The 16,060-nt window shown below is 42.2% G+C and overlaps 2 protein-coding genes across 2 annotated transcripts in view; one reads left to right on the forward strand and one right to left on the reverse strand.

The window, feature by feature from the left end:
* STARD3NL (STARD3 N-terminal like) overlaps positions 1–16,060 on the reverse strand; it is a 292,381-nt gene that overhangs the window by 57,310 nt on the left and 219,011 nt on the right. The window lies entirely within an intron of this gene.
* VPS41 (VPS41 subunit of HOPS complex) overlaps positions 1–16,060 on the forward strand; it is a 114,814-nt gene that overhangs the window by 21,987 nt on the left and 76,767 nt on the right. The window contains exons 4-5 of the mRNA XM_082192764.1: positions 6,797–6,904; positions 12,325–12,402. Coding sequence (XP_082048890.1) covers positions 6,797–6,904; positions 12,325–12,402 — 186 coding nt within the window. The remainder of the gene's footprint in view (positions 1–6,796; positions 6,905–12,324; positions 12,403–16,060) is intronic.

Consider the following 16,060-nt stretch of genomic DNA (forward strand, 5'->3'; position numbering starts at 1 on the left):
GATATTATTATTTTTCCAAATGACTTGAGAATCCTTTAGGATAGTATACAGGACTTTGCCTTTAATTAAAAGTGCCATATACTTAGTAAAAATCCATGTTAGTTGAGAAATTGATTTATTATTTTTTTTTAAGAAGAAAGCTGTGAGTTTCCCTGTATGGAGTAAATGTCACTCTGTTCATATCTTAAGCTTTGCTGCAAGTCAAGACTTGTACTGTTCAACCGGGTTGTCATAGAAACGTAGCTAACTGTCATCTCAACTCAGGCTGATGATGGTTTTATTTGTAGGTTTGCAGGATTATTAAAATTTAACAAAAATTATTGATTTGCTTTTTATTTACGCTGCCGTGTGTTTACCTTTAGAAGTTCATGCTGCATAAAAGCTTCTCCTAAGAGAGAGAGATGGGGGGATATATATATATATATATATATATATATATATATATATATATATAATGTTAAACTCTGATTCATCAATTGCCGTTGATGCTTTCCGTCTCTTTATTTAGAAGGGTGATATATAGTCTGCAGAAATGGAGTAATCTTGTATTTTACAAATAGTTTTTCATTTTGTTTGTTTACAGCAAAGAAAAAGCCTCTCAAATTCACCTTTAGCTTGACTTTTATTTAACATAAGAGATACCTGTCAGAAAATCATGAAATGGGTACATCAGTGTGCGCAATATTTGAAGTTTCTCTCTTTATTCATGTTTTTTCTTGAAGCCTGGCAGAATGCTTCAGTGAGCTGAGTTTTTGAAAGTATATGTTTTTTGTATATGCATGCGCAGGAGGAATTACTTAGTTTTCACTCATAAATAAGACAGGCAAAACTTATTTACAGTAACTTTATCTAATGGTCCGTGGATGAATGCTTTTATGCAAAATACTTGGGAGACTAGAATTAACTTTTCACTTTGGTTGCACATTTGATGTCCAGACTTCAGCAACATGTTGGATCTTATTATAATGACTTTGATGCCTAGAATTCACTTTTAACTCTGCGTGTTTATGCCCAGAGTGTGCAGATCATTTGTACATTGCAAGTGTCTTATTCATAATAAAAATGTACGTAAATGCAATTATGTGCTAATTGTCACATAACATAGATGCTGCAGACTGCGCTAACTTTTTTTGATTTTAACTGTTTTGCATCTGTCAAGAATGAAGAAGCACAGGTAATTTGTCTGATTATGCCCTGCACTCTAATTTGACATTGAGTCTGTCTGACTGGTAACAACTTTGTTCAGTGTTGGATTTACTGAATAAAAATTGCATCTTGCTGGACATCTTGACACATTGTTTTCGACAACTGTGTCGTTGATTGTTGACATCCCTATATTAATCCCTTTTTTAAAAATTCTGTCATCAAAACTTAACACCAAAGTCCCTGGCTGTTGTAGGTGAAGAAGAAAGTTGAAATGTAGGGTAAATTTACTGTATAGAAATTTCCTGTAGCTTGTGCTTTGTGGTTTTGTGAGGATACTATTTCAATAGCTTAGTGAAATTGTGAGCTACCTCACTGGTGTGCAAACCAGCGTATGGCGGCACTTAAATCCTGCAAATGTGGTCATATTAAGAAGGTATCTGCTTCTTAGTTGCCTCCCAATATAAGGAATTGATATTATATAACCCTCAACCACTATTGTGGAAGGATTCCTGAGTTTTTTAAAATTTTAGATATGAAAGAAAAACAGTGTTATGAACATACAGTAATTATTCAATGAAAGGGCTACTTCACACATTGGGTTGGATTCAGAGAAGCTGGCAGGAGGAAATCTAAAAGTGCAACATGGGAAGGGGGCAAAAAGGTGTTTAAAACATACTGGATTGCCAGCAGGTCTCTTGAGTGTGCATTCAGTGGCAAAGCTGGGTTGATTTCTGTGTAGGGGAACCCTGTGTAGGGTTCTTGCTCTTCTAGCAGAAAATTGAAATTTATTCAAGTACAGTGTTTAGTGGCATACTCTGTGTGTGCTTATATACACACAAAATGAAAAAGCTTGTCCAAATGTAAACTGTATCACAGTTCTATCACATAGATTTCAAATTCAAACAGAGGTTGGATTATCCACAGAGTATTTACCCCTTTTAAAGGCATTGAAGTGATTGGTTGCTGGTTTGTGAACCATATGGTAGTATTTGTCAGTTGTGGGAGTTCAGGAAGATATAGAAAAAGTTGGAATAAAGAGAGAGGGTTGCTGGTGGAGGAGGGTTAAACAAATTCTAAGTAAATGGGTATTTTTGTCATCACTTGGCAAATCAAAGCTCCCCTGATGCTACGCCACTGAATCTACTTCCAAAGCACAGCATGAAGTCTCTGAGATTACGCCATCCTTCTCCAACTTGGTTCCCTCTCTATGGTCTCAGTCCTGTCTTCCCTGAACACTGGCCATGCAGTCTAGGACTAATGGAAGTTAGAGTGCAAGACATACAGATCAGGGGTCAGCAAACTTTTTCAGCAGGGGGCCGGTCCACTGTCCCTCAGACCTTGTGGGGGGCCGGACTATATTTTGGGGAAAAGAATGAACAAATTCCTATGCCCTACAAATAACCCAGAGAGGCATTTTAAATAAAAGGACACATTCTACTTATGTAAAAACACTCTGATTCCTGGACCGTCCATGGGCTGGATTTAGAAGGTGATTGGGCCGGATTTGGCCCCCGGGCCTTAGTTTGCCTACCCATGCATTAAATCTACCCACTTCAGGGGGGTCATTGGTGACTACAATGATGGCTGACCACCAAGCCAATCAAAATATGTGGATCCCTGATCAAACAACTGATCAAGCAGCAAAACAACTAAAGTTGGGCATGTAGAAATTCACCCAACAGGCCTTACAACCCCTAAACCTGCCCATAATGATTCTTAATACTTTTTTTTTTTTGGGGGGGGTGATCATAGTGGTGTGAGCTTTGGGAGTCTTACGAAGCTCAAATATCCATGGGGCTGGCTGATATAAGCCTATACTTGAAGGATGGATGTGTTCAGAAGTTACCTACTTCAGAGGTGAGACACGTGGAAGTTTTGTTCTTGGAGTCATTCTTGAATTGCTTGGCTTTCTGACTACTTCAACGTTGGGATTTTATTGGTGGGTTACCGTATTTTTCGCTCTATAACACGCACCTGACCATAACACACACATCGTTTTTAGAGGAGGAAAACAAGGGAAAAAACATTCTGAATGAAACAGTGGATGTATCATTTTTGTGCTTCATGCTGTGGCCACAGACATGTGATCTGATGGTGAATTTGGGCTGACCCAATGCAAAGATCCTGAGGATCTATGTGGATCCATGCTTTGTAACCACGTTTTTGCACCATTGCAGCCCCAGACAACAGTGGGTGCGTGATTTGGGGGGGCAGGCTGTAGCCATGGACATGCTATGTGCTCTGATGGTGAATTTGGGGTGACCCAGTGCAAAAATCCTGAGGATCCATGTGGATCCATGCTTTTTAACCACATTTTTGCACCATTGCAGCCCTAGGCAACAGTGGGTGCATGATTTTTGGGGGGCAGGCTGTAGCCATGGACATGCTATGTGCTCTGATGGTGAATTTGGGGTGACCCAGTGCAAAAATCCTGAGGATCCATGTGGATCCATGCTTTTTAACCACATTTTAAGTGGGGAGGGAAGGAAAAACACAGAAGGGCTAAGAATGCAGGAGTGGGGTATAACGGGAGGGAGGAAAGGAAGGCAAACGTTTCCCCCACGCACCCACCCAAGCCAGCCAGCTCTCTCTCTCTCTCTCTCTCTCTCTCTCTCTCTCTCTCTCTCTCTCTCCCCCACCTGCATGTTTTCAGCAGCACCGGAGCACAGAGAGGAAGGAACGGCACTCTGCTTTCCCCTCTGCTTGCCTGGAGGGGAGGGGCTTTCCCTGCTCTTTGTTCCGTTTCAGCAAACACAGCAACGAAACAGAGCGGGTGGGCAGTAAGACCCTGAGGCAGAATGCAGGAAAGCAGCCACTTCCTCTTTTCAGGTTTCCCTTCCCCGTGAAGCGCAATTTGATTTTTGCCTGATTTTTCGGCTTCAGGGACCACACATTCGCTCAGTAACACGTACAGACATTTCCCCTTCCTTTTTAGGAGAAAAAATCTGTGTGTTATAGAGAGAAAAATACGGTAGTTGTCTTTCCTTAATCTTGAGTATTTCCACCTCTAGGAAGCTGATGCAGCCTAGGAAAACATGCATTCAAATCTTTCATTTACACCAGGGATGCCAACATTTTATGGCTCCGGAGGGCAGCATGCAAATAGAGCACCGACCCCCTTCCTTATACACAAACACAGCCACAAGCACACTCAAGTCTCAATCACAGACACATAGAGCCTTCTGCCCACTCACTCTCACGCGGCATTCAAAGTTTGCCAGGTGGCAGGCGAAATTTTGCACCTGGCTATTGCCCACTTGCGACCAAGTGAAGATGCCTGCATGCCAGGTTGGCGCCTGACGTCTCCACCACCTGGAGGCGCGTGCCTGAGGATCCTTTCATCTTGACTGTTTTCACACACAAGCAACACATCCTGAAGAATTCTGTCCGTTATATTTTGTCTGCACAATCAGAATGAATTTCAGGAACCAAGAAGTCGTAATGAAAAATACGACTTTCAAACCGTCTGGCCCCCAAATGGCAACTAGGCATTCCGTTTTGGCGACTGTATCCCTGGTTTAAGGAGCCATTTGGCGTCTAGCTTATATATCTGCGTTTCTAACACTGTTCTCATGTGTACACACATGTACACACTCCCTCACCCCCAGTTTGGTGCAAGGTGATAGGGAGTTTTCAACCTCTCCTCCTAGTCTCATAGCACCTCCTTGCTCCCTAAAGGTAAAGGGACCCCTGACCATTAGGTCCAGTCGTGACCGACTCTGGGGTTGCGGCGCTCATCTCGCTTTATTGGCCAAGGGAGCCAGCGTACAGCTTCCGGGTCATGTGGCCAGCATGACTAAGCTGCTTCTGACAAACCAGAGCAGTGCACGGAAACGCCGTTTACCTTCCTGCCGGAGTGGTACCTATTTATCTACTTGTAATTTGACGTGCTTTCAAACTGCTAGGTTGGCAGGAGCAGGGACTGAGCAACAGGAGCTCACCTCGTTGCAGGGATTTGAACCGCCGACCTTCTCATTGGGAAGCCCTAGGCTCTGTAGCTTAGACCACAGCGCCACCCGAGTTCCCCCTTGCTCCCTACTACCCAGCTAATGGCCACTTGTGGGAACAACTGAGGAATGTGCACATCCATGGGCTCTTCGCATTGCCAGCTAGGTGGGTAGGGGGTAAGGGCGAGGCAAAGCATGGGAAAGAATATTGACAGCTGCATTGTGCACCTGCCCTTGCTTCCCAGCTGACAGACAGTCCGCTGTTTGGTGGGTCACAGGAATGCAGTTGTCAGCACAGGACAACGAGTGCGTGTGTGTGGTTGATCATCCTTTGAGGAACCCGCAAAGCTACCTGCACATTGTCCACGTGTGGTTAACACCATCAGTTAGCCAATGGCGGATACAAAGAATAGGTTCAAGTGACTGAAATAGTGTTTTGATTCTGCCCAAGATTTCAAGGTCAGAAGCCCTCTTTCCTCTAGTGGTCTACTCTAACTGGGAATGTTGTGAGGCTTCCACTCTGTGGCTGGCTTTTCATGTCATTAAGTAATATGTAATTTCTACTTTTTTATATCTGTAATTCCTGTAAGCCTAAGTAGATGTAACGGCAATCATTGCACATTCTCCCCCTCTCTTCTCCAGCCTTCCACTTCTTCTAGATTGCAAGCCCCTTGTGGTGGAGAGCCATCCTTTCATTCTTTGTAAAAGCACTATGCACACGGAAAAATAATGTGTTGGGAATACTCTTTTAAAGAAACTGTTGCTTCCTTTGGCAAGAGGGAGTGGGTAGGATACAAATGGAAAGAAACGACACTGAAAAATGTGTGTTTCCTAAGCTTCAGAAACATCCTTTTTGATGTTGTCGAAAACCCATAGGGTTTCCATTTCGAGGTGCACAACGGATTGTTTCGACTCTGTTTTTATATTATTTATTTGCAATAATTTCTATACCACCAATATTTTTAAAATATCATGGTGTAAAAATCAACAATGAAAATACATATAACAGATACAGAATGTGTCATAATCAGTGGATTAGATTGGTGCCTCAACATAGCTGGATCACTCCACAGAGAAAACCTGGGTAAAAAGTTCTAGTGCCAAACAGGAGCTGCCTGCCTAATATTCAGGATTTAGAGTAGAACTGCAAGTGATTTTTTGCTTCTGAGAGGTTCCTTGGAGTACAGAGAGTGTGTTCTCCCCACCACCACCCAAATTGTGGTGGATATTTTTTATTTTTATTCAACTTGTTTTTAACTTCTGACTTTTCATTGATAATTTTAATGTACACTATATGTTCTGTTCTGTGTAAGCCTCTTGGAAGTTTCAACAGTTAAGAAGTATACAAATTTTGAAAATAAGTAAATATGTGATGTATTTTGTGTAGTAATTAGAATATTGGGCTTTCTTTTATTTTGTCAAGTACACTTCTGGATTTTCCCCTCCTGCTTTAAAGAAATTATTAAGCATTTCCTGAGCTACAGCAGTGTTGACTAACATGTTTATGAAAAGAAAAAATGCTGTCAGAATTTGGGTGCCAGGAAGTTGGTATTTTGGCTTCCATTTCTTAGTGGTTTATGGGGGGTTATCTATGGCTGTTGCTATGCAGTATTTTTATTTTGGGGTTGGGTTGGGAAGAGTAGAAGTGTGTAAACCTGAGGAAAACTAGTATCCCTCTTTTCTCTTAAAATTTATTAATCCAGGAAGATGACAGTGAAGAGGAGCCCAAGCTGAAGTATGAAAGGCTTTCTAATGGCGTTACGGAAATTCTTCAAAAGGACGTCGCCAGTTGCATGATGGTGCATGAGAAGGTAAGAGTTTGTTTGTTTGTTTTTAATGCACACACATACGTAATATTTAAAAAATGTAGATTTGTGCTTTCTTCACCAAAACAGTTGAGATTTGGGTATAAATGATACCAGAAGCTCTAAATTGTGGTAACAAACACTGTAGAGATACTTCCAGTTGCTGAGAATTTGTTTCCTGGCAAGCATGAGGGTATAGGCAATTATTTGCTTAGAGATTCACTAAGTGAGTTCTGACTACTGTGAGCTCTTTGCACGCTGCCCAATTTGTCCCTGGAGTAGTTCTGTGTTAGCTGCCACTTCTGAAGAAGTGGAAGACAGGGGAGGTAGTTTTGATTTAAATTCTTTACTTGGCAAATCTCCTGCAGCCACCTATTATCCAATCACTTTTTTGACATTTTTGTCAAGTGCTTGGTGAATAAACATGACCTCCACTCAGCCCCGTGCTGGGATAAATTATTTGCATTTACTGTTTTTCTTCAAGTCACCCACCACTCACCCATGCTTGAAAACCTTACATTATATTCCTGGGGTCAAGTGCACCCCAGTTAAGTTAGAGGTAATAGAAGGGGAAAGAGAGATGTAATGTAAGGAATCTAAGCGAAGGGTTGGTTTTTTATATATATACAAGGATGTGACTATATATTAGTGTTAACAGGCATCTGAAATTAGACTTCCGTTATCTTGGACGCGGGTAGCACTGTGGTCTAAACCACAGAGCCTAGGACTTGCTGATCAGAAGGTCAGCAGTTCGAATCCCCGCAACGGGGTGAGCTCCCGTTGCCCGGTCCCTGCTCCTGCCAACCTAGTAGTTTGAAAGCACACCAATGCAAGTAGATAAATAGGTACTGCTCCAGCGGGAAGGTAAACGGCACTTCCGTGCGCTGCTGTGGTTCGCCAGAAGCGGCTTAGTCATGCTGGCCACATGACCCGGAAGCCAGTAAAGCGAGATGAATGCTGCAACCCCAGAGTCGTCCGCGACTGGACCTAACGGTCAGGGGTCCCTTGGACATGCAATGTTGACTTACATCACATACCCCCTAAGTTGGTACAATGGTAATCTTCCGGGGTTTACCTCTGCAAATAACCGATGATTGGTCTACTTACCTGGACAGAATAAGTTTAGTTGAACAGTTTGATTTAAGCTTAGGGATATAAGTTTTTCTCTTGCCTATAGCATCATACATCTCCTTGTTCAACTTGGGCAAGCCTCAAATTCCTTTAAGGCCCCCACCTCACCTTGAGATTAGAATTATACACCCTTGGCCAATACACGTTGATCCTTCCTATATTAAGGTTTTGGATATGTTACATAAAATAGCTGTCTCATGTAATTCTACAATTCTATGTGTGAAAAGATCTAAAGCCTACTGAGCTTTGACTAGTTCCCTTTCTGCTTGTAATAAGAAATAAATTGCTTTTCATCCCTTCACACAATAATCACATAAAGGGATATGATCCAAAAGCCCACATCTCTTTCTCCACCCCTTCCCACTTCTGTTTCCTTCCTTTTAAAAATAGGTAAAAAATACCGGGGGTTGGACTAGATGACCCTTCGTGGTCCCTTCCCATTCTGATTTTATGTTATTTTGCAGAGATTCCTTGTTGCACAAGCACAGCATGCCCCGGGTCATAAAAGGTTCCTCGTACCAGGAAATGCCCAGTGCTTAATGAGATTATGGATCACCAAAGGTTCAGCCAAACTGATCTTTGAAAGTTTCTGTGATCTGACAGCTGACAGTTTTCATCTGGAACTGTGACGCTTCCTTTAAAAAGAAAAAAAGAAGAAGTAAATTTATTGGGCAACACTATAAGTATTTTCTATATTTGGAGCTGTCCAAGTTCTACCCTAATTATAGTGTCACAGAGAACAACACAACAGCAGAGTTGTTTTAAGTAACTGAGCACTTTTGGTTTTCTAGCAAACTACACTATTTATGAGTAGGATCAATAATGTTAGAAGCTGAAGTCTAGGTGTCTTTTAGGAATTGGTCTCTTACAATGCTGAGGCTAAAAATTGAGGGTGGTGTGTGTGTGCATGTGTATCCCTTAAAAAAAGAAAGAAATCAAACCCTATGAAAGATAAATAAAACCGCAGCCTGTATGATAGATGTACGTTTTGATTAGAACAATTTGGCTTTGTTTGGAGTACCGAAGAGTGGCATATATTCAGACTAATTTCCCTCCAGAATTATTATTTTTTTCCTTGCAATGCTAAAACATATTTTCACTGGACTCGCTGTCTGCATTGGATGACTAATCGTCATGGCACCTGGTGCATTCAGGCAGCCCTGTGCAGTGGAATAGTCATACCTAGTTATGTCTGCACACCTGATGTTTTATTAACTAGTATTGATTTTTTTACCCGGGGGACTTTTTTCTTCCTGTAAAAAGGCAACCTTGCAGGAGTGAAAGGCATTGCAGGGGATGAATTTCTAATGAACCCCTTCTCTCCTCTCTCTCTCTTCCCCCCTCTTTTTTGACTTCTCTTTAATGTGGCTTCATATTTTAAGTGCCTGAACTGAAATTTCATTTTAAGCAATTCCATTTTGATAAATCCTTTTGAACCTTGACTTTCTGTAAGGTTATTTTTTTTTAAAAAAAAAAAGATTGTGCTGCTTGACTGACACACTTAGTAGTGCCTGTAAATTTGAGCATTTCATTATAGGCTGCAATGAAGCATGCTCACATGCAATGAAATACAGAGAATTTAGGAGTCTGACCACTTGAGTAATGCTAAAGAAAAGGTGCGGGGGCGAATGCATCCTCATCTATATAAAGGAGCACCAAACATTTTGTTGGTTAATTTGTTTTTAGTCCTCAGAATTCGGTAGCATAAACTAGATCTCTGTTTAGAATCTAAACATATAAATAATAACCCTGCTTGGGTTTTTGTCATATTATGAAATAGCAAGTAGAGCACTTATTTTGTGGGGGGTTTGGAGGGTATTCTATGTGCTCATGCAGCACATGTGCTCTATGCACACTGCACACACTTAATGCTGGTTTCCGACCTGTTTTTATGGCTGAAAGGTTTGACCGCAGGACCAGAGCAGGCTGGGTCATTTGCATTGCCATCTTCTTTGTAGATTAAACTGGGACTGACCTGTCCGAGAGAGAGACAGACAGACAGAGAGAGAGAGAAAGAGAGAGAGAGAGACCGACCCACCTTTTCAAGGAATGCATGCCACGATTCTGTGCTAACTTGCTCATATGTGCAATTGGTCTCTTACCTCTCCCGCCCTGATCTCGCCACTGTGATCCACGCAATGTTCACCTCCAGGCTTGATGATTGTAACTCATTCTATGTGGGGCTGCCCTTGAAGCTCCAGTGGGTGCAGAATGCCTTACAGAGTCTTCACCACTGGATCACACTCACCCGGTGCTATACCAGCTGCACTGGCTCCTGGTGGAGTACAGGATCAGGTTTAAGGTGCTGCTTTTAACCTTTCCAGCCCTATATGGCCTAGGACCCACGTACCTATGGGACCACCTCTCCTGGTACGCCCCATGGAGGACCTTATGGTCTACAAATAATAATACCATGGAGATCCCGGGTCTCAGAGAGATTAGGCTGGCCTCAACCATGGCCAGGGCCTTTTCAGCCTTGGCCCTGGCCTGGTGGAACACTCTGCCACAAGAGTTCAGGGCCCTGCGGGATTTGACATCTTTCTGCAGGGCTTGCAAGATAGATTTGTTCCACCTGCAAGATGGAGGTGTTCTGCTAGGCCTTTTGTCAGGGCTCAGCCTGACTCCCTTTTTCTTTTTGTACAAGAACAGCATTCTCACAGGCCCATATAAGATCAGCATAAACAGTTGGGCCGATGAACACTTACTGTTCCCAACCCTAACCCTGCGGAAAGCCATCTAATTAGACTTTAATTTGATTTTGACCTGTTTTTAGGAGGTAATTTAATTATTGCTTGATTTTATACTAATGTTATATATGTGGTGTTAGCCGCCCTGAGCCCGACTTCGGCCGGGGAGGGCGGGATATAAATAAAAGTTGTTTATTATTATTATTATTATTATTATTATTATTATTATTATTATTATTATTATTATTCTATCTCCCCACGTGGTTAAGAACTGGATGCAGGAAAAATAGTTGAGATAACCTCTGTGCTTGTTGGGACTTTAGGGATGATTTAAAATGGAGGGGCAGTTTTAAAAGCAAGCAATCCCTTTTAAATGTTTTTTTTTTAAGTGACTTGTTTTTGTGCCGCAAGGCTTTATATGTACTGTCTAACCACGTGCCTTGGACAGGTGGTGGCAGAGGTACAGAAAACCCCCACTTCATTCTCCCTCCTCCAGTGTCCTGGCTTCTTCACTCCACTATTTGCTTTCTTCTTTCATTCCCACTTCTCAGGTGCAAAGTTACCTCCTCTTCTGAACTTTCTTGTGACATGTTGTCTTGGGTATCCACCCCTCCTCTGTAGGTTAGCAGCAGTACCACTTTTACACGCTTAATAAATACAACCCAGGTAGTTAAGAAAGCCCAACAGAGACTCCATCTCCTCAGAGTATTGCGAAAGAACGATGTCAACCAACATTTGATGATCTCCTTCTACCGGTCCACAATAGAAAGTGTCCTTTCATACTGCATCACGGTGTGGTACGCTGGTTTGACATCAACTGATGGGAAGTGCCTACAGAGGGTGGTGAATACAGCACAAGGTATTATGGGCTGTCCTGTGAATCTGCCGGATGAAATAGCGGAAGAACGTTGCCTCAGGAGATTGAGGAAAATTCTTAGGGATGATTCACACCCTGGCTGGCACTTTCTTGATCTCCTGCCCTTGGGCAGAAGATACAGAAACAGAATTAGTCGCACCAACAGGGTAAAGAACAGCTTCTATCCATGGGCTGTTAGGCTGCTGAATGAAAAGATAACAACAGGGCAACTGACTTCCGGTTTTGGTGGGTGTGCGTCAGTAAACGAGGGGAATTAAGACTAAGAGAGCTGAGTGAGGGGTGCTCGTGTAATCTCACTGTATACAAGTTGTACAAGTGACAATAAAGTATTTCAATTTCTATTTCAATTAACACGCACCAGCTTGATGCTTCCGTCATGATGAAGGTGCAACAAAGAGGCAGAAGTCAGGAACTGGCTTTAAAAATATCTGTGGTGGCCTTAGTCATGGATTATTTTGTTTCAACTCCTCGGTCTAGCTAAGCCAATACTGAAAGTGATAGTTCATCAAACGTTATCATTTTATTCTTCAGCATATGCCAGGATGAGCCCCTGTCTTCACACTTCCTTTGTGATTTGCCACAATAGACTAGGAGGCAGCAGGAGGAGACTGCCGGCCAACATTCGTCATCAGTAGATGACTTTTGACAGCTAGCATGCACCAGCACAATAATGTACGTAAATCATGGAAAGTCTTAATTTTCACTGAGTATCTTCTTTTTCCTCTCTTCAGTTTTTGGCGCTTGGAACGCATTATGGCAAAGTTTATTTACTCGATGTCCAGGGGAATATCACCCAGAAGTTTGACATTGTAAGTACAACTACTTCTTTGCAGCCTCGTGCTATATTTGGAACAGCCCACTGTGTCCGGAATTTCGTTGATCTCCTCTGAGCCCCTTTTTTGACAAGTGTACTACTGCCAGCTGTGTGACCTGGACTTAAGTAGCACAACACAACAGGCTTCAGATCCACTGGAGCAGACAAGGAGAGTCTCCTGCACGGCAAAATGGCAGCCATTGAAAAACAAATAGCAGCCAGCGGTTCCCCCAACCGTCTCAACTAGGGCCCAGTTCATGTATTACCCAAGCATTGTGGTCAGTGCTGGTGGCTTGGTCCCACAGTGTCTTTGGAATATGGCTATTTTCAGGGCCACACTTGGTGCTGTAGCCCCGGTCACAATTAACACAACTCATCTGCATGCCTTGGGTCCTTGTGGCATCTATAGGCACGGAGCAGTTCGTTAGCTTCACTATTGTTGATAGTTAGTATGTGTCCTATCATATTGAGATGCCAAAAGTAATTGAAAATTGATTGATTGCCTTGCTACTTCAGTTTATCTACTGCAAATATATAAAGCTAATATTTTATGTGAATGTCCTGAAGCTTGGTCTCTTAAGGGATTGTATTGATTGAAGGAGAAGAGGAAGATTTTTTCCTCTCTCCATGTGATTTCCTGGAATCTTAGAGAACAAACACAATGCAGAATTTATGTAAAGTCATATTCTGGGGCATAAAATATACCTCTTGTAGGCCGTATGCAGTTGCTGCTGAAGAAAAATATTTATAGTATTTGTCTTAAATTGTCACATGTTCCGGTAGGCTTTCTTTTCTTTTTTCAAAGACCATTGTCAGCACTTAGCAAAGTGTCCATCACAAGGTGTCAACATGCTTGCAAAACATAACGTGTGTTCCGATGCTGACATAGTAGTCTTTTATGTGAAAGGTGAAAGGTTACTTTTTTATTTTTAAAAAAATCTAATTATACAATTGTTCCCCCAAACCCACTGCTAGGAGCAACTTTTTGAAGGGTTCTCTCTGTGTGTGTGTATGTGTATGTATGTATAGACAGGCAGATGCTATGGGCCACCCCGCTGTGCTGGCTGCCCTTGGATCTGGTGCCTGTTAACCTGGGAGTAAGCTCTGTAGAACTCAGTGGGACTTGCTTCTGAGTAGACAGGGGTAGGATTATGCTAGAACTGGTGTGTCCAACAGCCTTGATAAGAAAAAAGGGGTTGGAAGGAGAAAGGAGACCTTTCCAGCTGCCTTGTAAAAGCAAGAGGGTTGTGTTGCTTGTGGTAAGGAACAAATCCTGCGTTCTTTTGGTTTTGGGGTGAAAACAAAGAAAAGGAGACACTCCTTTTCCGCTGCCCTGGTAGGGTAAAAAATGGGAATGAGGGGAGAGGGAAACAGAAGAAGCAGTTGGCGAGTGGGGAATGGGGCACACAGGGCATGTGCCTGGACTCCCCTCAGACGTGGCATCAGCAGCACTATGTGCCCTCAGGTGCCTCTGAAGTTCTAGATCAATCTGTAGGTGACAGAAAATGAGGTATCTATTGCCCTCTTAGTTCCGAGTAGCTCATGACCATTGCCCAAATATAACTGTTTATCCAACTTTTGTTTCAAGCCCCCTTTGAAAGTAGTGGGAGATACCAAAGGGCAAAAGGCTATTTTTGTTCAACAAAAGAGCTCCTGTTCTCCAAGCTTCAGCCTGAAATACAGTGGGGAGGCAACTTAAACGGAGGGCGGGTCTTCCGAAAACGTTGCAGAATCCCTAATGACTCCTGACCGCACGCTGATTATTTCAATATGTTTCTCTCCCGCCCGCCTTCCCTCTCACAAAGATGGCTGCATCTTAGTCGGTGACACCTGCTTAAGATTAACCGATATGTGTTCTTGGATCCTGAGCATTTGACATACTGGTGTTCTCTTGTATTAGGGTTCAGTGCTTTGAGTGAGATGAAATGTGTCAAATGAGTTGAAAATTATGACTTAAAGGCAATGGAGAAGAAAAGCCTGGCTAACTCCACTGACAAAGGAAGGTGCGGAAGCGATTTACAGCATATTAATTCGAAATGCCTCTTCATCTTTTCTTAAGATGGCCTACAATTTATTAATATAATTATTGCCGCGACTGACATCCTTGTAGATTAAAGCGTTGTAGATGTGAGAGCTGTACAAACACATTTAGCTAAGTAACAAATCAAAAAAATGCTTACAGAAGGGGCGGGGTAGAGAGAATTCATGCCCTGTTGCCTGGTGTTTTTAATAAATACATATTTAGAGCAAGTACAGTAACAAGAAATGGCTTGTGCCAACAAAAGTGTTGCACTTCCCTTGGAGAGGAGAAAATGCAGACTGCTTTATAAGCAGGGTTGGTTTTTTAATATTTAATGGTTTAGTGGTGATGCATGAGTGTGGAAAACAAATTTAAATATATAATGTTTTGAAGCGTTCTTTGGGTGGAAGGAAATTGAAATCTTTTCAGCATGTTGTTCTTCTAAGGCCTTTCTCAAATGGGGGAATTAAGAAAATAGCATGAAATATTTAAGAACCACCCCCTTGCTGTGGAATTTTTTAACATGTGTTTGCACACTCCTTCAAGGCCTATTTTTAAATATTTGATGGCTTTGAGAATTCGAAATTTTTTTGTTTAATCAGAATGGCAGAAAAAGTTAAAAGTAGTCAGGTTGCCTCTTTGCAACCTTGAAAACCCAGAGGTTTTTGTAGCACTTAGAGCCGTATTAAAGTTTCAGTGTTTAAGAACATCGAAAGACCCCTGCAGGATCACACCAAAGGTCCGCTTAAGCCCAGCATGCTGTGCTCGAAGTGGGCAGCTTGATGCTTCTGTGAGCAAGACGGAAAAGCTGCGGCCCTCTCACAGCGCGTGTGCAAAGCATCTCCCGCCAGAAGTGTCCTGTCTCTAGCTGTGGAGGTTTCATTTTTGGGTCATGGCAGACATAGCCTCCACAAATTTGTCCAATCCCATTCTGGGGGGGAGGACCATCGCTGGGCGGTAGAGTGTCTGCTTCAGCACAGGAGGTCCCAGGGTCAATCTCTGGTATCTTCAAGTAGGCCTGGGAGTGTCCTCCTCTGTTTTTTGTTTTTTTAAGTATATTTTTATTAGTTTTACAGAATTTTTTAAAACAATACAAACATATAAAAAGACATACAAACACGTATAATTTCATAACCAAATTTTCATAAACCTCGTTTCTCAGACTCCCCCATACCTCCCCTTTCTGCATCTCAATGTCCAAAGTTTTTCAGCAACTTCTATCAATTCTGTCAAAGATGTGTCTTACTAATGTTTCCTTCAATCTATTCTTATCTCGCTGTAACCCTTTCATTCTCAAAGCCTTGACATTTTAACATTCATCAAGTTTATAATAGTCCTTCAAATAGATTTTAAATTTCTTCCAATCTTCTTCCATCGTCTCCTTCCCGTGATCGCGGATTCTGCCAGTCATCTCGGCCAGTGTCATATAGTCCATCACTTTCATCTGCCATTCTTCCAGGGTGGGTAACTCTTGTGTCTTCCAATACTTTGCAATGAGAATTCTTGCTGCCGTAGTAGCATACATAAAAAAGTTTCTATCTCTCTTTAAGACCAATTGGCTGACAATGCCCAGGAGAAAGGCCTCTGGTTTCTTAAGGAAAGTGCATTTAAGTACCTTTTTCATTTCATTATA

Source organism: Podarcis vaucheri (genome assembly GCF_965113315.1).
Source record: "Podarcis vaucheri genome assembly, chromosome: 12".
NCBI lineage: Eukaryota > Metazoa > Chordata > Lepidosauria > Squamata > Lacertidae > Podarcis > Podarcis vaucheri.